This window comes from Solanum pennellii, chromosome 12 (assembly GCF_001406875.1).
Source record: "Solanum pennellii chromosome 12, SPENNV200".
NCBI lineage: Eukaryota > Viridiplantae > Streptophyta > Magnoliopsida > Solanales > Solanaceae > Solanum > Solanum pennellii.
The window spans coordinates 82,188,691-82,216,296 of record NC_028648.1 but is presented as its reverse complement, the minus strand read 5'-3'; the positions used below and the strand labels follow the sequence as shown (position 1 = coordinate 82,216,296).

The 27,606-nt window shown below is 31.8% G+C and overlaps 5 protein-coding genes across 5 annotated transcripts; 3 read left to right on the top strand and 2 right to left on the bottom strand.

Annotated features, from left to right (window-relative positions):
- Positions 1-38: 38 nt before the first annotated feature.
- Positions 39-2,512, top strand: LOC107007547 (ubiquitin-40S ribosomal protein S27a-like). The gene is made up of 2 exons (XM_015206213.2): positions 39-170; positions 1,865-2,512. The coding sequence occupies exon 2, from the start codon at positions 1,887-1,889 to the stop codon at positions 2,355-2,357; it is 471 nt and encodes a 156-aa protein (XP_015061699.1). The 5' UTR covers positions 39-170; positions 1,865-1,886; the 3' UTR covers positions 2,358-2,512.
- An 848-nt stretch (positions 2,513-3,360) lies between these two features.
- Positions 3,361-5,790, top strand: LOC107006756 (pyruvate dehydrogenase (acetyl-transferring) kinase, mitochondrial-like). The gene is made up of 6 exons (XM_015205274.2): positions 3,361-3,603; positions 4,106-4,361; positions 4,463-4,643; positions 4,742-4,889; positions 4,984-5,200; positions 5,514-5,790. The coding sequence occupies exons 1-6, from the start codon at positions 3,361-3,363 to the stop codon at positions 5,570-5,572; spliced, it is 1,104 nt and encodes a 367-aa protein (XP_015060760.1). The 3' UTR covers positions 5,573-5,790.
- A 507-nt stretch (positions 5,791-6,297) lies between these two features.
- LOC107007201 (probable GTP diphosphokinase CRSH, chloroplastic) lies at positions 6,298-11,552 on the top strand. Its single transcript, XM_015205715.2, has 5 exons — positions 6,298-6,823; positions 8,267-9,199; positions 9,349-9,633; positions 9,776-9,901; positions 11,126-11,552. Exons 1-5 carry the CDS (start codon positions 6,431-6,433, stop codon positions 11,135-11,137), a joined length of 1,749 nt encoding a protein of 582 aa, XP_015061201.1. The 5' UTR covers positions 6,298-6,430; the 3' UTR covers positions 11,138-11,552.
- On the bottom strand, positions 10,883-18,184 carry LOC107007202 (CBL-interacting serine/threonine-protein kinase 1). Its single transcript, XM_015205717.2, has 12 exons — positions 17,763-18,184; positions 16,322-16,384; positions 14,540-14,611; positions 14,061-14,168; positions 13,870-13,950; positions 13,188-13,367; positions 12,648-12,869; positions 12,076-12,183; positions 11,874-11,990; positions 11,606-11,668; positions 11,446-11,520; positions 10,883-11,263 (listed from the first exon to the last, which is right to left on the bottom strand). Exons 1-12 carry the CDS (start codon positions 17,985-17,987, stop codon positions 11,108-11,110), a joined length of 1,470 nt encoding a protein of 489 aa, XP_015061203.1. The 5' UTR covers positions 17,988-18,184; the 3' UTR covers positions 10,883-11,107.
- Positions 18,185-25,658: 7,474 nt separating this feature from the next.
- LOC107005738 (late embryogenesis abundant protein D-29) lies at positions 25,659-27,606 on the bottom strand. Its single transcript, XM_015204390.2, has 2 exons — positions 27,212-27,606; positions 25,659-26,389 (listed from the first exon to the last, which is right to left on the bottom strand). The coding sequence occupies exons 1-2, from the start codon at positions 27,495-27,497 to the stop codon at positions 25,884-25,886; spliced, it is 792 nt and encodes a 263-aa protein (XP_015059876.1). The 5' UTR covers positions 27,498-27,606; the 3' UTR covers positions 25,659-25,883.

Genomic DNA, 27,606 nt, shown 5'->3' with positions numbered 1-27,606 from the left:
ATCCCATTTTGATAACCCATTGAAACAAACGGGTCTTGGGTTTAAGCCCAGATTATTATTTGCAAGCCCAGTTGAGGCCCAAATTGGAACTATAAATTTTTCATAAACCCTAACCGCCATTTTTCTTCCTTCAGCTCTCAGTGTAGCGGCACTTTTTCACCTTCAAATTTGTAAGTTCCAATTTCTCATATGATTTTTTGTATTGTAAAACACAATTGTATTTAGTGATTTGATATTTTGCTCATATTTTATTGATTATATGTTGTTCGATGTGATTTTAGTAATTTTTACATGTTAATTTGGTATAGAATAGACCCGAGCTGCAATTTTGTTGATTGAAATAGATGCTCAGTTGATTGATTGACGAAAGATTTGTTCTTTGTTTGATTTGACCCGAATTGATAAAAATGGATAGCTTAAGAATGTTCATATAGCTAAACTCCATTATTCATGTATTGTTGTTTCTTGTGATTTTTACATGTTAATATATGTTTCTCATTTAATATGGGCTAGGCTATAATAGACCTACATAGTTTTAGAGGAACTGTAGTTTTAATGCATTGAAATAGATGCCTAGTTGATTGATTGATGAAAGATGTGTTTTTTGTTTGATTGGATCTGAATTGAGCAAAATGGGTGTTGAGTATTTATGTTGCATGAACTCTTCACTTTCGATGCTGCACCCTTGTTGGATTCTTGAAAAATGCACTTTTTTTTTAGAATCCGATACACACCCATTGCCATTTCTGAAGAGTCTGAGCAACATAGCAGAATATTCATTTTGTTAGACCTATGTGCTTGTAGAGAAACTTCTAACTTTCTTCTTTGAAACAGATGCCTAGTTGATTGATGAAACTTTTCTTATTATTTGATTAGACCTGAATAGAGAAAAAATGGTACAGAAGGTTTATGTATTCATTGATTTTGCCAAGATAGAAGTGAATAATTTCAGTGTATTCATATGGCTGACCCCATTTTCAACATATCATTGTTTCTTGTGATTTTTACTTGTTAATACACATTTCTCGTTTAAATTGGGCTAGGCTATACTAGACAGACGTAGTTATAGAGGGACTGCAATCTTTTTCTTTGAAACAGATGCCTAGTTGACTGATCGATGCAAGATCTGTTTGTTTTGCCTAGTTGATTGATCGATGAAAGATTTATTCTATGTTTGATTTGACCTGAATTGAGCAAAATATTTTCCCCATATCATTGTTTTGATTTTTTACAATCTAAACAAGTGTTTGTTTAAATTGGCCCCAAAATATGCCTTAATGGTTACAGAAATAGAAGCCTAGTTAATTGATTGATGGAATGTCCGTATATTGTTTGATATTATCCAAATAGAGCAAAATGTTAGTTTTGTTTGTAATTGAGGTGTTGTCCTTGGTTTGGCTCGGGTGTAATTGAATAGTTGCATATAATTCATAGCTGACTCCCTTTCACGCACACGATATCATGGTTTCTTGTGATTTCTTCAAGTTATATATGTTCCTTTGTCTAATGTGGTTATAGAGGAACTCCAATAACTTCATTGCTACAGAGGCTTAGTTTTTTGATTGAAGGAATATTCGTATCTATGCATCGTATGTAGTTGTAGTCAGTGATTTGGCTCAAATAGAATTGAATAGTTCTAGAGCTCTAAGATAAAACGAAGTAAATAGTTACAATGGTGACGAAGGAAACCTTTTTTTTGTTGGAATAGAGACTTAGTTGATTGATAAATATCTGTGCTTTGTTTGATTTGGTTGGAATAGTATGAAATAAGTGCAAGGGATTTATACAGTCGACTCCCGCTTTGTTTATAATTGTGATGTAGTCATTAATATATTGAATATATGCTCTTTGTTGAGTTGTGCAGCTGGTGCACCAAGTGGTGAAAAATGCAGATCTTTGTGAAGACCCTGACGGGCAAGACTATTACCTTAGAGGTAGAGTCATCAGACACCATTGACAATGTTAAGGCTAAGATTCAAGACAAGGAAGGCATTCCACCAGACCAGCAGCGATTGATTTTCGCCGGTAAGCAGCTCGAGGATGGCCGAACGCTAGCTGACTACAACATCCAGAAGGAGTCCACCCTCCACCTTGTCCTCCGTCTCCGTGGTGGTGCCAAGAAGCGTAAGAAGAAGACTTACACCAAGCCTAAGAAGATCAAGCACAAGAAGAAGAAGGTTAAGCTCGCTGTCCTCCAGTTTTACAAGGTTGATGATTCTGGCAAGGTTCAGAGGCTCCGCAAGGAGTGCCCCAACGCTGAGTGTGGCGCTGGAACCTTCATGGCTAACCATTTTGACAGGCACTATTGTGGTAAATGTGGGCTTACCTATGTTTACCAGAAGGCTGGTGGTGATTAGATAAGTGCTAGTTTGGCTATTACTTTATCTTAGATTTTGCCCACATTTGTGTCCCTATACTCTCCTTTCAATGTCTTGTTTGTGACAAGATGGGATTATGTTTGCAGCTTATAAAAAGCCATGGATTTTGTCAGCTAAAATATTTTTCACCTCTTGTTTTTGTGCTTCTATTCACTCGAATTTCTTCCGTTTCATCGATTTTGTTCGGATCACACCCTTCTTTCAACGAAAAAAAAAAAGATCTTCGTTGGATCGTCATTTGCTATCTTGAAACCTCTTTGCTTAATTTGCTTGGTTGGTTAACCAATCACAAAATGACAAGTTTTGTGTTGAATTAAATTGGTGAAAAATCTAAACCTAGAAAATCTCTCAAACATCACATGCCAATTTTGACTTTTGAGTAGCAAAAGCTATCAAATACAATAATTGATATGCTAGTAATAGACACAATTTATTGCATCAAATACAATATTTAGTGACTAAAACATACAAAAACTATAAATCAATTCATCTATTATCTAATGTTTATTCAAATAACTACTACAATAACTACCACATAAATTACTACATCTTATCGAATTTTGCGTAACTAATTCTACGTAACTAATTCTTACATTATAAATCTTGGATCACTAATTCTTACATTACAAATCTTGCATTATAAATGACGACTAACTGAAAATATATCAAAAGAAGTATATTTAAATGAAGCTGAAGAAAGTATATTTGACCTTTTCTCATCCTATTGCTTTGCATTAAGTATAGTAACTGTCTTCTTCCATGCTATGAAAGAACAAATTTTTCTTATAGGTCAATTAAATTTTCCATTAATATCAACATTTATTGACAAAAATCACTTCTTTTCTAGACCCCTTTTGGATTCTTGAATTAAACATGAACCCCATTTTTGGATTTTTTGAAATGTATTGTTTTGTTTTGAGGTTATAAAGTACCTTACTTTATCATTGTTAAAATTGTGTGTTTTTATTAAAAGTTTTGTTTGATGGCGAAGAAGAAGCTGAGTGATAGCGTCGTTAAGGAATTGGCAGAGGAGGTGAAGGAATGGGGAAGCATGAAACAAACTGGTGTTAGTTTAAAACAGATGATGAATTTTGGGGGTTCTTCGAAAAATTTGTTGATATCTGCTCAATTTGTTCATAAAGAGTTGCCTATTCGAATTGCTCGTAGAGTTATTGAGCTTGAAAATCTTCCTTATGGATTGTCTACGCAGAATGCTGTTTTACAGGTTGGTTTACTCGTGGAATTTACATTGTGCGTGTTGGTTTCATCGAATTAAAATGTGTGAAAAATGATGAATTACTTGTAAATTTGTTGTATGTTGTTTATGTTGTTGGAAGATTCATTGTAGTAGTAGAAATGACGGTGTTGTTTAAGCCAACTTGATTCGCGTCTTTGTTGTTGGGATTTGAATCTTGATCTCCAAAATGGTTTTCATCCACGTTATTGACCGTTTGAGTCAGTGTGGTTAGAACGTTCTTATTGTTTCTTCTGTTAATATTTCGTTCGTTTTCACCTAATTCTGTTGTTTTTCTGGTGTTTGATCAATCAATATGCATCCCAAAGTTGAGTTTGCTCTACGAATCATATGTATACCTTTAAAATTTCCAACAAATTCGAGTTCCCATACATGTCGATGTAATTCTGTAACTTGGTGTTTGATAATTAGACTAAATTGGATAGATCCCTTCCTATTGTACATTAATTGTATACTGCTTTCTCTGTTTTAGGTTCGTGATTGGTATTTGGATTCTTTTCGTGACCTTCGATCCTATCCAGAAATAAAGGATAAAAACGATGAGTTGAAATTTACACAAATGGTTAAGATGATTAAGGTCAGGCACAATAACGTCGTTCCTATGATGGCTTTGGGAGTCAAACAACTCAAGAAAGAACGGCCTCAGTTCGATTATAAGGACTTGAAAGAAGTACACCAGTTTCTTGATCGATTTTACTTATCTAGGATTGGGATTCGTATGCTCATCGGTTAGCTCCATGCTTGATTCTTCTAGTATCGATCTTTATCTTGTATAAGTTGTTTCATTTCAACAAATGTGGTTTTACAGATAAGTTTTCGTTAAATGCAGGGCAGCACGTAGCCTTACATGATCCGAATCCACTTCCCAACTGTGTGGGATATATACATACAAAAATGTCTCCTCTGGAGGTTGCACGCGATGCCAGTGAGGATGCACGGAGCATGTGCTTACGTGAATATGGCAGTGCACCTGCAGTTAACATTTACGGAGATCCTAATTTGACATTCCCGTATGTTTTCTTCTTAAATCATGACCATATCATTCGTTATACAAAACGATGTTCTGTTAGGTCCTATATTTCTTTGTTTTATGTTTTTTTATCTGCAGTTATGTTCCATCTCATCTGCATATGATGGTATTTGAGTTGGTAAAGAACTCAGCTCGTGCTGTACAAGAACGATTCATGGATTCTTACGATGATGCCCCTCCTATTCGTATAATAGTTGCTGGTGGTTTAGAGGATGTCACCATTAAGGCATGACCTCTTTTCGTTGCAGAAAGTTCCTTATCATTGTAGACTTGTTCCTCTTTATGTCGGGAACTTACTAAGTATGCTCGTTTTGATACAGATTTCTGATGAAGGAGGTGGAATACCAAGAAGTGGCCTTCCCAAAATCTTTACATATCTCTACAGTACAGCTGAGAATCCGCTGGACGAGGACTTCACATCTACTGGTGCAGCTACAGCCTGCACCATGGCTGGTTATGGATATGGAATTCCAATAAGTCGTTTATATGCTCGTTACTTTGGAGGAGATTTGCAGATTCTATCGATGGAAGGCTATGGTATGATACCTTATTCTTCGATATTATATCATCGTTGTTATGACTGACCATAACAGTTCAGAAATCTGCATAATTGTATTGTGTATATGTAACTTAGCCTGAGATGCTTCATTCGTTGAAACCACGAAAGGATGTTACATGAACAGTAGCGTAGTCACGTAGAGTGAAGGGTTGTGGTCGTTTAGTTTTGAATGGTAACCACTCTATTGATCATATCTACATTCACCGAAGAGTTATGTTTGCGTATACAAGAAACTATATCGTAGTTATTAAACTTTCAACATCCTTAACGAAATCTCTAACTTCGTTACAGGTACAGATGCATTCCTTCATCTATTGAGGTTGGGAGATTCACAAGAGCCCTTGCCTTAAATTCTAATGTACTTACAAAGGGAGAACTTTGAAAACTCATTTTGGGTACAAATAAATGATGTTAGTAGCAAAGCCTCTTTGTTCTATTAGGGCTCGGGGGACGTTTGGTACAAAGATTAATAGCGCAGAGATTAGTAAAGTACGGATTAGTAAAGTAGAGATTGGTAATGTAAGGATTATTTTTTTATGAAATGTTTAGTCTATTGCTTTCCGTCTAATTTTGTGTCTGGTTTAAAACTTTACAAAAACGATTATTGCGGAAAACTTTTTTGAGTCTGACAACTACAAACTCTACATACGATCCATAGACTACTAGAATCGTAAAACCAACTTTCAAAAATAAATTTTTGGGCTGATTCTTACGGACCGTAATTTAAATGAAGGCCTGAAACTTATTTTTAGGGTTGATTTCCACGAATCTGATCACATGTCGTAAATTCAACTACAGGCCGTAAATGAGGCTCGTAGAATGCGCTTTTTGAAGGTTGACTTTTCACGAATACATTTACAAATCTTAAACCAATCTACAATTCGTGCTTCAATTTAACTTTTAAATGTCCATTTTACCCATATTAAATAAATTTACGTCCACACAAATATTGAAGACTTATCTATCTTTCTTTCTTAATTCTCGACTCAAACACAAATTCAAATTTAATCAAACACAATATATATATATATATTATATATATATATATATTTAACACGTGGCATGCCACTATCCATAGAAAAAAAAAGTCTACTTTCTTCTTCCACATTTTTCTCAATTCTTGATTTCTCTGTAAATTCACCAAAAATTCATCCATGGCGATTCTTCTTCCATCTTCAAAATCACCATAACCCATTTCTCCATTCATTATGGAGCTCTACTTAAACGATTACACTCTCAATTTCCCCCCAAATACTAAAAAATCCCCACACTTACTCTTCACCAAAACCCCAAATTACTTCCGCCGGCGCCGGCGCCGGAATCGGAGTTGTAAGACCCAGATATCCTCCGACGTGAGGGTTTCAGCAGTGGTGGCGGCGCCGGAACAGTCCGGCGGGAAAATGGTAGTGGAGTTAGTGGGTGCTTTTAATGAGCTAACTGAAAGAATGGATACTAGTGTTCTTTCTACTAGCTCTTCTCGATTGCTGTTTAAAACTCTTAAATTGTGTATTCCGATTCTTCAGTCACTTCCACTTGCACCCGATGGCCGATCTCCGATATCGAAAGCTCTGTCTGTTGCTGTCATTTTAGCTGATTTGCAGGTGAAAAAAATTTACTCGCACTCGATGTTTATAGCTCTGAACTTACTAATCTAGCTGACTTTGATGTTATTATTTGAATGTGACAGTAAATAGTCTGTAAAATTTATTCGTATTCGATGTTTATAGTGTTGGTAAAGTTAGATTACTATTGATATGTGACATTATAAGTTTAAAGTTAACTGAACTTTATCTATTAAGCTGATTTTGATGTTACAATATATAAAGTTCCCTTTTTTTGCTAGCGTTTGACTATAGATTTATGTAAGTTTATCTTGATATCTATTTGGTCATGAAATAGTTTTTGGAACTTTCACTCACGAAGTTTTTGATTTTTTCCCAAGTAAAATGGATGTCCAAACAGAACTTTAGATTCCAAAAACCACAACTTGAAAACTCGTCTTTTCAAGTTTCAACTTCGAAGGCCAAATGGGAGCAAATTATGTCGGAAAATAGTTTTGCTACTTACTAATTACTATTATAGAGGGTAAAGTTTAGTCATTTTTTGTGTGGCAAAAATAGATTCGGAACTTTATTGTACAACGGGTTAAATTTCAATGGACCAAGGTTAGTTATTAGACAATTAAGTGAAAAAGCCATTTTTGGGTGAGTATAAAACTAGTAGAATTATTTTTATGAAGACGAGATGAAGGAGGAGGAAATAGAGTAAAGTAGAAGGAAATTAGCTCCAAAGGTTCTACCTTTACTTAATGTGTTGAACAAATAGATTTTTTTATGATTTAACGATATATATATACGGAAAGTACTCATATATATTTGTATTTTTGCCTAAGATTAGTTAATTTAGTGCTACAAGTCAATGTAAATGGCTAATGGTAATTTTATGGGGAGTAGTAAACGAATGAAAGAATATTATTTCTTGCTAACAATCTAACATCCGTTTCTATGAGTTATGATGATCGTAATTATGAAAAAAGTATTACACATGTCGAACATTTGTGGACTTGGTGTTTATGTAGCATTCTGTCCATTTTAAGACGTTCTACATTCTATTTCTCCACAGCAGTGACGACTTTCAAGAATTTAATTTCATTAAACTATTCACACTTGAACTTTGATGTGATATTGTTGTTGTGTTGTTCCATCGTGACTAACATGCCTAGTTGATTGATTGATTGTTTGTTAGTGTAGCCAGAATTCTGGTAATGTCAGTTGGAGTTGTTCCAATCTCTTGTAAATATTTTTGTTGGTTAAATATACACTTTTTGGAGTGATGATCTGATCCAACAATAACGCGGTAGCATATGTTTATAACCGAACATGGTTTTCTCGATAATTTTCTTCAGATGCACCACCTGCTGATTCAGAATCAAAAGCATAACTTTGTAACCCCTTATTTGGAAGCTTGCTATTGCACCCTCTGTGTGTGTGCGTGTGCATGCTCAATTTAAGTGAAAGCTAAAAGGTATTTGCCATGTGTTGCAGATGGATGCTGAAGTTATTTCCACTGGGCTACTAAGAGAAGTTCTAGAGGCAGGTGCTATATCAATATATGACGTGAGGGATCGGATTGGTACCAGTACTGCTCATTTAATGCATGAAAGCTTGCGTGTGAAGCATATGGCCTTAAAGGTAGAAGTATTGGATGATGATAGCGCAACTGCATTGAGGAAATTTTGTCTGACCTACTATGATGTCAGGGCATTAGTATTGGACCTTGCTATCAAGCTCGATATGATGAGGCACCTTGATTATTTACCTAGGTACCGGCAGCAGATGATAGCACTTGAAGTTATGAAACTACATGCTCCTCTAGCGCATGCCATCGGAACTAACCTATTATCTCTTGAACTCGAGGATCTTTCTTTTAGGTACTTGTTTCCTTACTCATATCTATATCTTGATGCATGGTTGAGAAGTCACGAGTCTGGAAATAAGCCTCTGATAGATATCTGCAAGGAGCAGCTGCTTCAGTCCCTCAAATCTGATCCACCATTAAATGAAATGGTGAGTAAGATATCTGTTGAGGGTCGTTATAAAAGTCGTTATAGCACCATGAAGAAACTCTTGAGAGATGGTCGGAAGCTTGAAGAGGTGAATGACATCTTAGGTCTAAGAGTTGTATTGACTCCTATATCAGGAGTAGATGAGTCGGAAATCGGGGAAAAGGCTTGCTACAGAGCACATGAAGTTGTCCAATCTTTGTGGGAAGAGATACCAAGTAGGTCAAAGGACTATATCTTAAGGCCTAAGGCTAATGGATATAGAAGTTTGCACATGGCTGTTGATACCAGTGAAAATGGACGGACTAGACCGCTAATGGAAATTCAAATACGAACAGCAGAAATGGATATGCTTGCATCTGGAGGGCCAGCATCTCATGCATTGTACAAGGGCGGTGTTACTGATCCTGAAGAGGTAAACATCGTATTAGATCCCATTTCATAATGCCAACATATTTCAAACATAAACAACAACATACTTATCTGGGGAAGGGAGGATGTACACAAACCTTACCCCTGCACTTTTGTCTATACTTATGTTGTTTGTCGTCAAATCATACACAGGCGAGACATCTGAAGGCAATCATGATCGCTGCAGCAGATCTTGCAGCATTGCGTCTTAGAGATTTTCCTTCGGCGAATCAAAAAGTTCTGGAAACTGACAAGAGAGGCAGGGTGTTCCGTCTTCTTGACAAGAATGGAGATGGTAAAATAAGCATCGACGAACTTATGGAAGTGATGGAAGAGCTCGGTGCCCCAGGAGATGATGCGCGGGAGATGATGCAACTTCTCGATTCAAACAGTGATGGTTTTCTGAGCTCAGATGAATTTGATATATTTCAGAATCAGGTACATGAACTAATATTAAATCATTTAAACTTTCAAATTACCTTGAACAGTTTTTTGCTCTTGGATGACATATAAAAAAGTTCCTACACGAGTCATTCTCTAACACGTTCAACTTTTGACTATAATACTAATGTTGTTTCAGGTCGAATTCATCCGGAATATAGAAGATAGAGATGATCATTACCAAACACTGTTAAATGCTAAGCTGCAATTGGCAAACGACACCGGTTTGATTCAACTGTACAGTAAAGAGCAAGGTGGTAGTCTGGTAACAAATTAAATTAGTAAATTCTGTTAAATCTGTGTTCTTTATGTATGTATTTATTGAGAAGGCCGTGCGCTATACTGGGGATTTTTGAAGCCTCAAAACAGATATCTTTCCAGGGAAAGATACTCGATCCCTCTGTATAATAGTTATCTGTGCACGGTCTCAATCAAATATAATGCATCTGTATGTAGTAACATGTATCGTTTCTGTACAACTCTTGTACATAGTGTTTTTATGGATAGAATGTACACATTTGGTGAATAAATATACTTGTAGTGTATCATTTGGATTGGAAAATTTGTCCCTGGTTGTATGGTCTCATTCTTCGGAATAGTATTTGGATCTCGAAACAATATTTCTGTGATGCTTATTTTATTTCCAACGACCAGAAAATTTGGTAATACTTTCCTAATGAGATTAGATATTTCTAATTGTCATGTATATGTACTCATAGATTGTCTAAATATAGAAGAAAAAGGTAAAACCCATCTATGGGGCTTTGGTCTAGTGGTAAGAGCACGTGATGTGAACACGCTACAAGTTAGAACCCTGTTGTCAGGGCGGACCTAATAAGAAGATGAACCCCCTTTGACGGAAAGTTAGAATGTTTATGCATGGTTGGAATTAACTTTTGTGTATATATAGTTGATGCTTAACCCCCTTTGACGTCTTTATGTGATTACTTCTTTATATTTGAACCCCGTTAATTAAAATTCTGGCTCCGCCACTGCCTATTGCTGCTGACAAAAAACTGGTATTTAATAGGGGTAGAGGGGGCGGACCCATTATCCACCAAGATTCGAACAGTGTGTTACTGGCCCTCCGGAATTTCTTTAGGACTATTTCTCTTGAATACAACGAGAAAAAACCCAAATACATGATCCGATTTGATAGGTTGCTCGTAGAAAGAAAAGCTTGCCGACCACATAATAATTCATAATAGTGTGTAGCAAAGAGTGAGGCAAGATAACACCAAGTATAAAGTAAAGACATGATGTCTATCTAAGTTAACTTTTTTTGCCCTTTATTGATAGTTTCATTGTGCCTTCTTTAGCAAAATTATGTGTACAAATAACAGCTGCTTCAGAGTTAGCAGAGGGGAAAACAAAAGAAACTTATATTTACCGCGGAATTTTCTTATCCAACAGCAGTTATATGAACATTACAATAGACCTATATTTATAGTTGCATCTCATTTACTGTCTTCTACTCTGTTACTCTCAGTTGTTGAGGTAATTCTTGCTTCTCGGACGATAAAGAATGGGCTTGCTCACTGGTATGATTTCTATCTTTCACAATTAGATTAGTCAGTAGTTCTTCGCTTTGCTGGACTCCCAGTTCATCTGATAATTTATTACACAACTGTGAAATGAAAAATATATTGATTAGTGTCTTGAGGTTTGAGGATAAGAGCAGATCTAGGATCTCGAGTCTATGGATTCAATGATCGAGCTGAAAGCAATGAGTCTAGTTGAATCCATAGAACCTGTCCTGGATCCGTCTCTGATTGTTACTAATGTTGACGAGGGTGTAGATATATGTACCTGTCTATATACTGCAGAATCCCCGGAAGATTTCTGTAACTCTACAACATACAAGGATGTACTAATCTCGAAAACCTGAAAATTTTGTAAAAATGTTGGATTTTTGCTACTTTGGTGTTCATGAAAAAAAGAGGAGTTGAGTATCTTAAATGTTACTTACCTCTGCTACTATTGAAAGACTTGCTTGTGTTTTTTGACCTTTGTTCTCTAGCAATACTTTTAACTACAAAACAAACACATAAACAAGGTTTCAACATATCCGGTATAGTCCCACACAAGTAGGGAGTGGGGAGGGTAGAGTGTACGTGGACCTTACCCCTACCGTGACAGGTAGAGAGGTTGTTTTTGATAGACCCTTGACTCACGAAAGCAAAGACACAACATTTATGAAGACACAAGAGACAACATATGAACATATATGTACTAACCTTTCCAGGTTTTTTCTGGACTTGAAATCCCATTTGAACAGCTAGATTCTCAATCCTATCTAGCAGTTCTTTTGGAGAGAGATTAGATGTGAACCTGATCTTCCTCTCAGAAACATCCTAGATGAATTCCAAGTAATTATGTCTAGGTATTTTTATCGATCGATCATCGTATGATTCGAAGAAATTAAGGTTAAGAGCTTACCTCATTTTCAAAAAATCCAGATAGATCAAGGCATGAGGACATTCCTATAAGTTGAAAGGCATTATTGATGACAGAAGGTGATTCTGGATTTCTTTCTATGTCAAGTGGCTGTCCAAGGATATAAAGAAAGATCAATTAGTCAAAAATCACGACACCGTTGAAGATATAATTAAGTAAATAAACATGTTATCATAGTGAAGTCCAAGGTTCAAGTCTCACGGTCAGCCATATCAAAAAGAATTTTTACATGCTCGGCCATCAAAAGGCGTATGATCAACACGTGATGGAGGTGTGAGATGATCTTCTTAAACGAGATGGTCACCCAATTCAACAGACACGAGCATAATGAAATAACGAAGTAAATCTCTCTAGCATGTATTAATAGTAGACATAGGTCTTGGGATTCAAATTCTCATGGTCATGCATTATCAAAAAGAATTTTAACGTGCTCAGCTATCAAAACTAAGCATGTTGAAGATATAACTAGGTTTTTAGATGAGATAATCACACGGTTCAACAAACACGAGATAATGCAAGAGATGGACAAACTATGTAAAGATCAAAGATCATACTGCTTCATGTATTGTCAACACTTCATCATCTGAGGATGTATCATCACTTTCCACTTCTTCTTCATCAGGATTTGTAGGAGTATAGTTTTGTTTAAACCATTCGTCTTCTTTAATCTCTGCCATTGTTATTCTAGTTTGTGGATTTGGATCAAGAATCCTCTTTATAAGATTCTTTGCTCCTTGTGATAACCACTTTGGTATTGGAGCATCCCCTTTAAAAATCTGATTCACAATCCCTAAAAACAATATTAAAAACTTCTCTACCAAAGACGACTCCATATAAAACACATAGCAACATGTACAGTAGCAGATCCAACAAATAACAATACAGAACTTAGCTAGCGTTTGTCCATAGATTTTGGACTTGCTTCAGAAAAATTTCAAGTTCAAAATCTATGGCCAAATGGGAGCTAGTGTTTTAGGATATATATCTCTATATGTGCGCGAAAAACAAGTCGAATGCATACATCAAACTCACAACCTCTAAATTCTGGATTTGCCACTACACGCGTGCACGCACTAGAGAAGAAAAAAACTAACCTTTTGATAAAGCACTGCAAGATTTCTATCATCGAAGGGTAAAAAGCCAGTGAGGATGACATATAAAATGACACCACAAGACCAAGTATCTGATGTTGCACCATTATAGCCTCTGTTAGAAAGAACTTCAGGAGCAACATAGTTGGGACTACCACATGTTGTATGCAACAAGCCATCATCCTATAGATGAATAAGAAGAGCTAACTTAGCTTGACAACAAAAAAACATGTTTCTATGGTAAAGTAAATTAGCAAGAGGGTCGCTCAACTAATAGTCAGAGGCGGATCCAAAGCTAGTCAACAGGTTCAACTGAAATGCACTACTTTTCTGGCTCGAATTTACTTGTTTACTATACGAAACATCTTAAGTTTACCATCCGTTTTTTACTTTGAGGTCATTCATACCCTTACTATGAGCATATTGTCTTGCACTAACCCTTGACTCTATGGAATTTCATGGTAGATTGGGCCAATTACTCGTGTCAAAAAGATTTAAGCTCTGATTGTATGAGACGATTTGTGAACAACAAATGTATATATGACATCAAAGTATAACGAAGGTAAAATTAAGACATTTCGTATTAGTCCCTCTAAATATATATTGATCACATTCATTCTGAACCTGTTGACTCTAAACGCTAGATTCGCCTCGATTATTAGTAGTCACGAGTTAAGTACCATACCCTAAGATGTTGAGGCAATGCACTTAGTCCAAAATCTGTTATCTTTATGTTTCTGCCTCCATCAATGAGAACATTCTCTAGCTGCATTTTGTGAAAACAAGTATTAATATATACAATATTTTTGTACAATTTTCCAATGAAGAAACTATAATTTTAAAAAAGAAATGTTACATTTTTTGTTCTATATTTACCTTGAGGTCTCTATGGAAAACACCTTTGTCATGGCAATAACTAACACCATCAATTAATTGTTGAAATAGTTTTCTGCCTAGTGTTTCTGAAAGTTTACCTTTAGAAGCCTATCAATGAGGATCAATGAAGATTAGTTGATTTAATGCAAAAAAACACAGGCTAATGGCAAATTAAGAAAGATATAATACATAAATATGTCTTTTAATTTGGTCTCAACTGGCATTTATGTCGTTCAACTTTGTGTATGCATGAGTAGACACTTAAACTTGTATAAAGTTAAACAAGTGGACCCATGTATTCCACGTGGCATAATACACAGAGGATGCAAATTGCCACGTAAGGCGCGTGTCTAATTGTTCATCTTTATACAAATTTAAATATCTACTTATGCACACTCAAAATTGAAGTGCATAAATAGCATATCAGACGAAGTTAAATGTAACGTTTATGTATTATGTCATTAAGAAAATCTACTTACTATTCTGTCAAATAATTCACCACCATTTACATATTCCAACACCATATAAATCTTGGTTTTGCTTGCTAATACCTGTTAGAAAAAAATATTTACATAATCAGATCATTTAAAAACTATAACAAATTTGACTTGTATATTTACACAATCAGATCACTTAAAAACTATAGCAAATTTGACTTGTAACACTTATTTTTACATTGTCATTTTGTGAAACTTAAATCCCCACGCCCTATCTAAAAGAACGATACAATTCACAAATAGTTAATTTTCAATCCCGTGATAAAAGAAGTCATTATCATAGAGTTTTACACGTGAAATTTGAAACTTTAGATAGATCATGCTACTACTAAAAAAAATAAAAATGTAGTCAATGTCAAAATTAAATATAGCACCCCAAGTTGTTGGACCTTTAATTATTATGTGGCTAAATTTGTACCAAATGTTCTATTTTCATCTTAGAGATGAGAGTGGGACCTAATTACCCTTTTTTTTAATGGACCTAATTACAAATAACCAATAAAGACTTTTATAGATAAAAAAATAGGATATTTACATAAAGTCAAAATGTGGATGGAGATGGCTAGGGTATCCTCATCCATATTTTTCTTCTCTCTAATCAACTAGATGAAGTGTCCGAGCCAGCTTATAGATAAATTTAATTAAATTCGATGAGTATCTTTGTCAAGATTGTAAATTTGTTAATTACTTTTTTAATTAAAAAATTAAGCAAAGTGAATTTCAGAATTTAATATTCTCTTCATTTTGAAATATACGATGTTGTATGTCGTGGCATGGAGTGGAGTATAAGAAAGAAAGAAATTTTTTTAAAATTTTTGATCTAAAATAAGTCATAAATGTTGTATGACTATAATTTATGAATCATTTTATAATTAATAAATTTGAAGTCATAATGTTATTAAATATAAAAGGAATCATTTTTTTAGAGATGGACAAAAAAAATTGTGTCACAAAAATTGAGACAGATAGGATATATGGTGGGATAAATAAATTTCTATTATTTCTAATAAAAAATCTCGTGTCCAAGCTTTGAGTTAAATAAGGGAGATATTTTGATTTTTCACTAAAATAATATCCTTTTTATTAATATACAAAACACTCATTGATGTAAATACGAAATCGTTTTACAATTCAAAAATATATAAACCTTCTTAAATTCAAATTCAAATTATATTTACCTAATCCAATCATCTATTTTTTAAAAAAAAAATTGAATAATCCAAACGCTAAAATATATTTTTATTTATTTAAAAGTAGATTTTACTGCACAAACAAATCTCTTTTTACGATAAGATCAGTATAAACACATATTACAAGGCACAATATTTCTATTTCAACATGAAAAGATTCTTTCCTAATTAACTTCAACATTAAGTAATATATTTTGTTAGTATTAATTTTTATCTATTATAATAATGAAGATATTTTATTTTTTTTAAATTTCATATTTTAAATCGATTTATTTCTAAATATTCTTTAGATTAATTATGTATTAGAGTAAAGGAAGAAAAGAATCTCTTAAACATAAGGTTGTGAACAAGTTATTCTTTCCTCAAAGCAAAACATGAATATTTTGCATTTTGTTTAATATTCAAATAGAGGATAAAAAGATAATAATAAAAATAATATTTTTTTTAAAAAAAAAAAGAAGAAGAAATAAACAAGAAGATAGAGATGACTTATTCAAATTCAAATTTGATACGAGAAATAATAGGATCGTAAAAATTTATTCGTATTAAATACTATTGCTAAAAATTAATATACCTCGTATAATCTAACCACATTTGGATGCTTGAGAACTTTTAAAGTTCGAATTTCCCTCTTTATCTGTACAAAAAAATAATATAATCATAAAGATTTAAGACTAATCAAATCGAAGAGACATAAATAACTAAATCCTATTAGATAGTGATAATAAAATCATTCTACCACTTACTATTTTAGTGAATCTAACATCATTTTCCCCTCTAGCTACTTTTCATCAAAGAACACAAAAATAGAATCTTGTGCTATAATTTTTTGTGGTTTTATTTTATATCTTTATTCGAATATACAAATTAATTTATATTGTGAATCGAAAGAGATCAATTACCTACCCCATCTTACCTAAGTAGTAGAGACAAAATTAGTGTTTAAGTGTCAGATCTTATGTCTACATGCATAAAATTAATATAAATTAGCCTTTCGATTCTACTTAGCGTCATCCTAATAAAAATTTGAGATGTCTGACTATTCAACTCGCGAAAACAAAATAGAAGAATAAAGAAAGAGGGGAAAGAAGAATTTTCCCTTGTATCGAAGATATATTATTCAATAATTCATATATAACCAAATAATTTCGATTTCTCCATGCAATTCGATTTTTGAACAAAGAAAATCCAGCTAAACCTCTTAGCTCTATCCAACTTCATCTCAATCAAAATTAACAATAATTAAATTTCGAAATTCTCATACATGGTGAGACTAAAATTTTCATTAAAAAATTTAAAATATGAAAAAGATAAATACCCGAAGAAGTTAAAGGATATTTAATATATATAAAAAAAATTATTAATCATATATATATAAATAATATAATTTTTCACATAGCTCAATTGAACCATTGATCCTTCATGGATCCACTCTTGGACAAATACACAAAAAATATATATATATATATAAAAAAATAAGGACGATGATTCAAACTTGATCCCTCGATTCTACCCAACTTCGACGCTAACCTACTAAAATCTAGAACAATGTGGAGTAAAGAAGGAGCCAAAAAAAACTAATAATTCAACTAAACACCCTCAACTTCACCTAGCTCTGCCCCAATCAAAACTCGCAACGTCTAAAATTCAAATAATAAAATCTAACACGAAAAATAAAGAGAAAAGGACAAAAAGAAGAATGATTTAAACTAAATCCCTCGATTTTACCTAACTCTGATCGAGTAAAATCCACGACAAACAATTCGGAGAGAGAAAAAACAGAGCAACAAAGGAGAAAATGAAGAATGATTCAAATTAAACCCCTCGATTTTACATAGCTCCGACCCAATAAAACCTAAAACAAACAATCCTGAGAGAGAAAAAACAGAGCAAAAAAGGAATGATTCAAACTGAACCCCTCGATTCTACGCAGCTCCATCACAATCAAAATTCACAACGTCTAAATTCAAAATCAGATCGAAAAAACAAATACAGAGAGAAGAGCGATAACAGACCTGATCAGTAATTCGAAGATCCTGGATCCGATTCTTCTCCAAAATCTTAATAGCAAAAGATTGGGCTGAATCTGTATGCTTAGCGAACTTCACTTTCCCAAAATTACCTTCTCCTAGTGTTCTTCCAAGCTCGTATTTACCTACTCGCATTCCCTTTTTCCCTCTTTCTCTTCGTACAATTTCTTCTTCCTGCTGCTGCTGCTGTTGATGCTGAATCAGTACCATTTCCCACTGAATTCGAAAAATTGCAAAAAAAAATTGGGATTTGTATAAACCCCTTTTGATTTTCTGGGTTTTTTTTTTTGATTTGATTTTGAAGAAATTTGATATGAAGATAGAATGAGATGCACGATTTGTGTTTTTGTGTTTTTGAAGTTTGAAGTTTTCTTCAATGGCTCATTCGTCAATGGAGTGCGTTGAGGTTTTATACTAGTTTAATTGGGCCACTATTATAACGTGGAAATTTTTGCGGAATCTACAAATGGATAGGTCTTTAATTTTTTTCGTTTTATCAATTAAAAATCTATTTTTAAGAAAAATACGGGATATATCTTGTGAAATATTGTAATGCATATATCGATGGAAAAAATTATTTGCCTTGGAAAATTTTTGATTAAAATTGAAAAAATACGTATCGTTGTTTGATCTAAGTTCAAACAATATGAGTTTTGATATAGTGATGGGACTGCTAATCCTAAACCAGAGGTCTCCGAGCTAGGTACGGAGAAAAATTTATTGGGAGCGTTATACTCCCGAACATGCGTGATTTGAATTTAGTACGACCTCGAATACAGACTGAACATCATGTGGAAAATCAAAAAAATAATAATCTAAATTCATGATACAAATTAGTTTTTTTTTTTTTTTTGTCATTTAGGTTATGGTACTACATCGAGCAAAAAAAGACCGCCTGTATCTAGCGAATTTGAGATATGCTTTATGTGAAATTTGTCTAAATTGTTATGTGCTCTGTCAGGTTAAATCTATTTAATTTACACTCGGTTAAAAATACTATATTTATCATTTTATCAAAACTTTTATTGATACTATAAAAAACTCATCTTACACAATACAATAATGTGTAAGGAATAAACTATAATAAATACAATATATATTTCTTTAATGATCATGCACAATATTCATAATCAATATGGACCTAGTAATAAAGAATATTAAAAAGTTATTAAGAATCAAATTACGAGTTTCGATCTTATACGTAACGCAATACACTAAATTATTTATTTTTACTCAATGTCATTTGGACCACACCTTTATCCCTATGGATATAACCTAATGTTATGGCTATAGAATTGAAACACTATAAATTTCATAAAATGAGTTCAAAATTTAAACTCTAAAAATTTAATGTTATTATTTTAATATTAAATTCATCACAATTTAGACTTATAGTCTATTGTAATATTTTTTAACAATAAATACTTCTAGAATGCTGATTATTAGGAATGAGGATATATACTACTAACTATATTAACAACACATGACTTTTTTCGTGCCAATTAATTTGATTCTAAGATAACTTCTCCTTAAAAGTTTTAAATAAATATTTTCAAAAAAATAAATGTAATTGNATAATAAATACTTCTAGAATGCTGATTATTAGGAATGAGGATATATACTACTAACTATATTAACAACACATGACTTTTTTCGTGCCAATTAATTTAATTCTAAGATAACTTCTCCTTAAAAGTTTTAAATAAATATTTTCAAAAAAATAAATGTAATTGTAGCAAATAAATCTAATTTCTTTTCTCATATATATGACATGTGTGCACACACATATTATTTATATTATATATATATATATATATGTTTTGTCATATTTATATGAGGCTTTATTTACGGAATTCGTAATTATTTTACATTTACGCTGCGTAAGATTTTACTCGTGAAGAAAGAGCTTCCTATCAAATTCATACTCAGGACTCGTCTTTAAGGCCTCTAATTAAAAAATAATAATAATTTCGCTCATTTCATCGCATGGATTAACGATTGATGATAAGGTAGAAAACGTCTAACAACTCATGGGGAAATAAATGGTCAAGTCAAGGAAAAGTGGCGGTACGTAGCCAAATAGTTTGTTCTATTCTTACTACTCATTAGAATATATTTTATTTGTTTTAAATTAGTTATCGTATTTCATTTTTACACGCTTCGTAATAAATAAATATTAATTAGGAGAAAATTATGACTATTTATATATTCCCTCTTCATTAATTGTTTCTGCTCTATTGAAGTGTTTATAATCTTCAAGAACAATTACGATAACAATAAAATAAGAAAACAAATATTGATTTTATTTAAAACTTTTAAAATGACAAATAATTTTAATCAATCTGCTATTCATCAATCGATAAAACTCTATTTTTATCATTTCGTATTAAATTACAATATTATCGTCAAGAACTATTTTTAGAAATGAAACATAAAACATGAAACATGTGGCCATGAATAAACTATTATGAATCTTGACAATTTTTTCCCTTTGTTTTTATAAAATAAAGTCAAATTGTTAGTATTTTTTTGAATTTTTGTTATCAATGCAATGACATCACGACCCTACATGCTATTTTCCGCATAATTCTAATGAAAAGGAAATTTTATGTTGATAAAATATCATTTTATATGATAATATTTGGTTAAATATTAATAATAATAAATGCATATATATCTAGCTTAGATATTACTAGTATATATTATATGACAATATTTGGTTAAATATTAATATTAATAAATGAATATATATCTAGCTTAGATATTACTAGTATATATTTATTGATTGATAGTGACTGAAAATATTTATTAATAGTAAAAAATATCTCAAATCATTTAAAGAATTTAAATTAGGTTGAGTATTAATTATATCAATGAGGATTATAGCTCTTTAAATCGAGTCGTTTTTAGTAGAAATTTACATTTTATCGATAAAAATTGATTTTTTATTTTAATTTCAAATTAAATAATTGAGCCCCAAAATTAATACCAGGTGGGAATAAAATAAGAGTAATTATCTTGTTGTATGAAGTTATTTTAACTGGAGATTTTTGGTACACGTTTTGAAAATAATTAAAAAAGTTATTGAAAGTATCACTTAGAAGTGGATCTTACAATACATGAATTTAAAATCGAATTTTAAAGTAGATTAAAAAAAAAAAGATATAATATTTGGACTTATTAATGGAGAAAATGACTCCTATTTTATATAGCACAATTAATTACAATAAAATGGAAGAAAACGACTATAAAAATATCTCATTACTTTATTTTCTAATTTATTTATGTGTTATATTTAATTTATATAACTATAAAAACTACGTGAGGTATCCTTTTGTGGCCAGCTTCTTAACAAAAACATAGTGTGCAAAATTTGCATTAAAATTATTTTTCGAATTCAAACTAATAACAATCGGAATTTCTTTTTCTAAATAATATTTTCTTATATTTAATTTTGTATTGGATAAAAAAATAATTTCTACCAGTGACGGTTTTGGTAGGGACTATAGCCTTTTAGGCCGTGAAAGTTTGAGACGATAGCATGTTTATAATATATTTAGATTAAGACGTCCTTGATTAAATATTCTAAACTCCACATACACATATCTAAAAAAAAATACTGTAAACGCTACTATACATGATCGATTATGTGTTTAATAATGACTAATTACCTATTCCCTTCTATCCCAAACACTTATTGATTTTGTAAAAATTGAATTTAATTCAAAATATTTGATATTTTAAGAAAATAAATATATTCAACACTTATTTTTTTCAAAATATTTTTTTTTGTGGACACAATAACAACCTTATAAAACAAGCATGGGCCAAAATGATTTGACTAATAATTTTACATAATAGGAAAGGTAGATATTGCTATAGGCCATATGCTCCATTTACTCTATCTTTTAATTTGATATATAATGGCACATACCAATTATTACATTAAAATTGAGGAGTGGGACACATTCATCAAATGATGATATATAAAATCGAATTTTGAATTTAAAATTTATGAATTCGTGTTTCAGATATATCGAATTTCATGCGATTTCTCAAATTTGACATATATGACTAATTATTTAATAATCAAACACATATAGATATATATGTAACATGTTTGAGATGAAACAACAATTTGTACACTATATCGACTCCTAAATAGACTTCCGTCCCAAAACACTTATTATGTTTCAGTTTTCGATAGTCAAATATATATATATTTTATCATCAAATTGATATAGAAAAATTGTAATTTTCCGTATTTTTGGGTAATATACTCTTAAAATACTATTCAAAGTTCACATGTTGTGATTTGCTTTGATTACATTTTTTTGAGTCAAAGAGTTTTTTATTGTTATTATTATTATAATCAAAGTTCACTTAATTTGATTTTTGAAAAAAATAAAATATGACAATTATATGTGGAAATGACAATAAGACGCAGTGGAACATGACAGAGTTGCAGTTAACCTGTTAATATTTTGTTATTCCTATGTCCGGTATTGTTTGTCATGATTTTTATTTTTAGAGTCAAATTATAAAAACTTTGACTAACATTTTAAGATGTATTTTTTCATCATATTAATATGCAAAAAGTTGTAATTTATAGTACTTTTCATATAGTTTTAAAATATCTAATTTTTTTGTTTAAAATATCGAATTAATGTGATCTAATTTACCTTTGAAAATTAGTCAAATTGACTTTCGATAAGCACGAGATGACAAATATTTTCGGACAGGGAGTATGAATGAAGATATTGTATCTATGTATGTGCTATATATAGACTAATTAATATGAATTGGATAGATTTGTCCATAAAGTATTTGCACATGGAAAAAAATTATCTTTTTTTAATTAATAAGCAACTAATTAAGCTACTTAATGAATGTCTCTATAATTGATTTACTTTATTGCTTAATATTATTACTTATTTCTTAATTAATGAGATTAAGATTCATTTAGTAAGCAATAAAAGTTGGTGTAATATTGAAGCCATTTCTTTTTGGTACTTTGCTTGCAAGTGTATAAAAATATTGGCGTAGAGTTAAGATTTTTTTAAAAAAAAAATAAAATCCATTCTCTAAAATAAAATCAAAATATTAATATGAATTAAATAATTAGAAATTCAATATTATATAAAAATTCGATCTTTCAATTTTAACCCTTGTATTATTGAATAATTTCAATATTTATGTTATATGACTATGCACATTTAACCTTCAATTACTCATAATATTTCAAATAATTGAAAGTTAGATGTGCATAGTTAATTAAGTAATACAAAGGATTAAAATCGGATTTATGCACAAATATAGGAATTAAAATTGTTATTTTCCTTAATTTTCAAGGATAAACTAAAAAGAATGGATAATTGCAAATTTTATTGCTTTAGTGTTCCTTAAAAAAATCAAATATATTTTATTTTTGTGAAATTTCATTAAATATATTATTAGTTACATTAACAAGGAGCTCGGTTCGACTCTTTGCATCTTAAGAACGGTAATTTCAAGAATGAATCATTATCCTTCTTCGATCCTGACAGTCTAACCCGAAAGCGAACGTCTAATATCCAAAGAAAAAAAAAGTAAGTGAAGAAAATAAAGAATGGTGGAGCACATATAATTTTGTGGAATCGAACGAGCTGCATGTCATTATATAGGGTCAATAAAATTATATATCCATATCACTTTATTTATTTCAGATGTCATTAAATAAATATCCTCGTATTTTTATTTTCAAGTAATTTATTAAACGAGAAAATACTCAAATATATTATTGAATTTTGAGAAAATACTTATTTATACAATCCATTCGAAGACTGTTTTATTTGTGTCACTTTCATTTGAGAAAATGAGCATTCATGCATGATTATGAATGAGCCGAACTTTTAATGAATGACTTAAGAAATCTTTTTTCAAAGTTTAATGACATATTCAAACCTTTTCTCTGATTAAATTTTAAATCCAGTGACTCAAACGTTTAATGAATTAGTGACTCACCAATAAAATTAAATTGTGAATCTATCTCTAAATCAAAGGTCTCAGTACGACTTGTGAATGTGAATGTGAATGAAATAAAAAATCTAATAAAAAGCATTTTTTCCTTTAATAAATGAGCACTATGCGATGCGTTATCGAGAAAAATAATAACAATTATAAATTTATCTCTAAATCAAAAGTCTCAGTACGACTTGTGAATGTGAATGAAAAAAAAAATTAATAAAAAATTATTTTTGCTTAAATAAATGGACACTATGCGATGTGATATCGAGAAAATAATAATAATAATAAAGTGATATTATCTACAGAATTAGTCCCATGCTCATGTTCTATGATCCAACTACTATCTTTTTTTTTTCCAATTATTCATATCTCATTTAAACCACAAAATGGGAAAAAGATGGGTGACCACGGAGGCACCAAACTTTCGTCATTTTAATTTATTTGTCTGATTTTATTTTGTTACGAGGTTTAAAAAGTAAAAAAAGAATAATTGGATCTTATATGCTTGTAAATTTTAAAATATATAAAAATTTGATCTTAAATGACAGTTATTCGTATTATTAAAATACCTGCTTATATCAACATAGTATATTTCTCTTAAGAAGCCCAAAAGTTACAATTATAAACAAAATTCTATTCAATAATTTATAATCGAAAGGCCATGTAATTTTCAAAAGTCGTCTTTGTATAATGTCAAGAGAAACTATATACGAGATAAAAGATCATGCATGTTCAATTACTATCAAAGTTAGTGGCCAAAAGGTATTTTTTGAAATTCATTCAATACAGAGTGTTCAATTCGATCTACTGAATCTATAATTTGTATGGAATGACTTATTCATCACTGTAGTTTATCGTTAAAATAATTTGATGAAAATATCAAGAGGGTCTCCATTGTTTCATTCGATGGTGACACTTACCAATTTCCTCTAGTCATTATATTTTAGAGAGAGTAATTAAATACACACATAAACTTGACCGGAGGGAACTGGTCACCAAAAAGTGACCCTTTCATATAATTAGAGATCTCGGGTTTAAATTCTGAATGAAATAGAGAGTGTCTTATTCTTCAAAGTAAGATCTTCTTATGCAAATCCGAATTAGTCCAGCCACAAAATGAATAGCAAATATCGAGTGAAAGTTTAAAAAAAAAACATTAATATATATATATATATATATATATATATATATAGTTATGTGGCCAAATTTGTATTGGGTCCCTATCTAATGTAACTACCATTTTAAAAAATATATATGTATCTATAATGGGATCTCAACCACTAGTTAAATTTCACTAAAAAAATGAAACAAAGATCTTCGAAAAAATCTAATTTTGGGATAGAATTAAATATTATGAGATATGGATCACAAGTCACAAATAGATTTCTTTGTTGCATGGACAAGTTTTAATTACTAAATAATGTACCATTCTCTATACTTACATTAATATTTATAGAAACAATATCCACATAACTCTAACAGTATCAATAACTCTAATAGTATCAAACTATCTTAAAGATTTGAATTATATACACAAATAGTTAGATTTATAATAGTATCAAATCTTGGTGATGTAAATTGCACGCCCAAGCTAACATTATATAACCCAATCGAGAGAGGTCTCGATTAATACAATGTTGTTAATGGAAATATATGTGATAATTATCAAATATTTAATGTGTCCAACACCATTGTTGCGATCAAACATTGCGTATCCGCCTCAAGCTTCAAAAATTCTGTAATAATCTATCATTAGAGAGAGTCTGGACTAAATCGAGCGACAAATAACTAAATCGACAAATAACTAAATCTCAGTGAATCGAAACAGCAAAGCCACTAGGCCGCTTGGCTTTATCAGCCAAAGACAAAGTAAACTAAGGCCAAACATACTGTTATAAAAGAAAGAGTCCAGTAATACATTTTTTACAACACAATACAAACAAAACACATCAGCTTTCTGTTTTACTTATTACATATAAAACCTATAATACTCCACAAAATACAAACATATAGCAAACAACTCGGACCCTTCGAAAATATCAAAGGTTACGTATTCGTATTCTATCGCGCGACATTGAAAGTAGAGTGTGCACAATTTACTCATAACTCTTCATCTCTATTTTTCCCTTTTACTTTCTCCTTAGCTGATTCCAAATTTGAAGCTACACTTTCTTTAGCTCTCTCCAATGTCTCTCCCGCTTTGTTTTTCGCGGTTTCGTATCCTTCTTTCGCCCAATTTACATGTTCCTCTGCCTTCTCCTTCATTTTCCCCTTTGCTTCCTCTGTTTCCTCCGCGGCTTTTTGCTTTGCTTCCCCTGTTTTATGGTAAGCTTCTTGTGCTTTCTCGGAGGTCGTGTGTTTCGCCTTTTCAGCGTCTGAACACGCCTTATCTTTCGCCTTCTCTGCTTCTGAATAGGCTTTTTCTTTTGCTTCCCCTGCTTTTGAGTAGACTTCCTCTGATTTCTCAGATGCTTTTTGTTTCGCTGCTTCCGCAGTCTCGTATGCTCTGTTTTTCGCTTCTTCACCTGTTTCGTATGCTCTGTTTTTCACTTCTTCCGCTGCGTTCTTCAGATTTCCTGCCTTGTCTGCTACGTATTGTCCGGTCCCTGGCATTGCAAATTTAAACAACTATCATCTTAAAGGGCACCATCTACTCACGCGTCAAAGTAATTGTCCATGTGATGAATGCTCGCTCTGTCGCTAGGCTCGTGGCCTAATGGTTAGGCCTCGAGCTTTGAATGGCACAAACTCGAGGCCTAAGGCCACGAGCTCGTGTCTCACCTAAATGAGAGTGTGCCTAGGGTAATGTATATGAGCGCAATTAAAATTCTTAGGGAGTTCATACATTAATGTATTGATAAGACCGTTCACCTGAACGAACCATATAGCCAATGGAAACTATAAGGCATAATACGTTATTATGACCCTTAAAATTTCGTCAATTGACGACTATACAACCACTTGAATTTGTATAAAATTGAATAAATAGACACATTCATCCTATGTTACATCCTAGGTAACATCTTAGGTGTATTATACCATGTAGAAGACTCGTGTTAACTTTTGTTTAATTATCTACTTACGCATATTCAAGTTTCAAGGGCTTGACGTTCATTGAGGCGTAATTATTCATTGACGGTAATTATTCATTGACGCCAAATTAAAGATCATATTTTGCCATAAAAGAACTAACACCACCACTCTCGTAAGTGAATATTTCATAGTAACATCATTGGACCGTACATCTTTCTCGATCACGAGGATCAACGATAGACTAGCATTCATTAAAACAACAAATATATGAAAGGAGTATATAATAACAAATAACATTTGGTTACTTCAACACACCACAAAACTACAAATTCAGAATTCATAAACATAAAATTCTGACTCTGCAGCGAACGCATAAAAGAAAAGCAAGTACTAACCTGAAGCAGTATCAGTGATCTTATCTTTAGCATTCTTAGCAGCATCCATAGTTGAATCAGAAGCATATTTAACACTTGAATCATCATGATCACTAGATTTCAAACCAAGTCCCTCAGAAATCTTATCTTTAGCCCATCCTGCCCATGATGATGACTCTGAATTTTCATTTTCTTTACTAATTTGTTGTTCAACAATTTCATCATCATGTATTTCTTTACAACTACTAAAATTAAACAAACATAGCACCACAAGTAACAACACACAAATCAACTTTTTTGAAGCCATAATAAAAGTTTCAAAAAAGAACAACCTAATGTGAATTGTATTTGTATTGAAAAATATGTGATTTTTGTGTGGAATTATTTTGTTGAGATATATATAAGAAGAGTTATGA

What these genes read in the sequence shown, in the direction of transcription:
- LOC107007202 (XM_015205717.2), bottom strand. Translation starts at nt 17,987, where the DNA reads ATGGTACTGATTCAGCATCAACAGCAGCAGCAGCAGGAAGAAGAAATT. An exon ending in GTGAATTATTTGACAGAATA is followed by an intron (nt 14,169 to 14,539) that starts GTAAGTAGATTT and finishes CCTCATTGATAG; the next exon opens with GCTTCTAAAGGTAAACTTTC. An exon ending in TCCAGAAAAAACCTGGAAAG is followed by an intron (nt 11,669 to 11,873) that starts GTTAGTACATAT and finishes TTTGTTTTGTAG; the next exon opens with TTAAAAGTATTGCTAGAGAA.
- LOC107007547 (XM_015206213.2), top strand. Translation starts at nt 1,887, where the DNA reads ATGCAGATCTTTGTGAAGACCCTGACGGGCAAGACTATTACCTTAGAG.
- LOC107006756 (XM_015205274.2), top strand. Translation starts at nt 3,361, where the DNA reads ATGGCGAAGAAGAAGCTGAGTGATAGCGTCGTTAAGGAATTGGCAGAG. An exon ending in GATCCTAATTTGACATTCCC is followed by an intron (nt 4,644 to 4,741) that starts GTATGTTTTCTT and finishes TTTTATCTGCAG; the next exon opens with TTATGTTCCATCTCATCTGC. An exon ending in TAGAGGATGTCACCATTAAG is followed by an intron (nt 4,890 to 4,983) that starts GCATGACCTCTT and finishes GTTTTGATACAG; the next exon opens with ATTTCTGATGAAGGAGGTGG.
- LOC107005738 (XM_015204390.2), bottom strand. Translation starts at nt 27,497, where the DNA reads ATGGCTTCAAAAAAGTTGATTTGTGTGTTGTTACTTGTGGTGCTATGT. An exon ending in GATCACTGATACTGCTTCAG is followed by an intron (nt 26,390 to 27,211) that starts GTTAGTACTTGC and finishes TTGCAATGCCAG; the next exon opens with GGACCGGACAATACGTAGCA.
- LOC107007201 (XM_015205715.2), top strand. Translation starts at nt 6,431, where the DNA reads ATGGAGCTCTACTTAAACGATTACACTCTCAATTTCCCCCCAAATACT. An exon ending in TCATTTTAGCTGATTTGCAG is followed by an intron (nt 6,824 to 8,266) that starts GTGAAAAAAATT and finishes CATGTGTTGCAG; the next exon opens with ATGGATGCTGAAGTTATTTC. An exon ending in TTGATATATTTCAGAATCAG is followed by an intron (nt 9,634 to 9,775) that starts GTACATGAACTA and finishes ATGTTGTTTCAG; the next exon opens with GTCGAATTCATCCGGAATAT.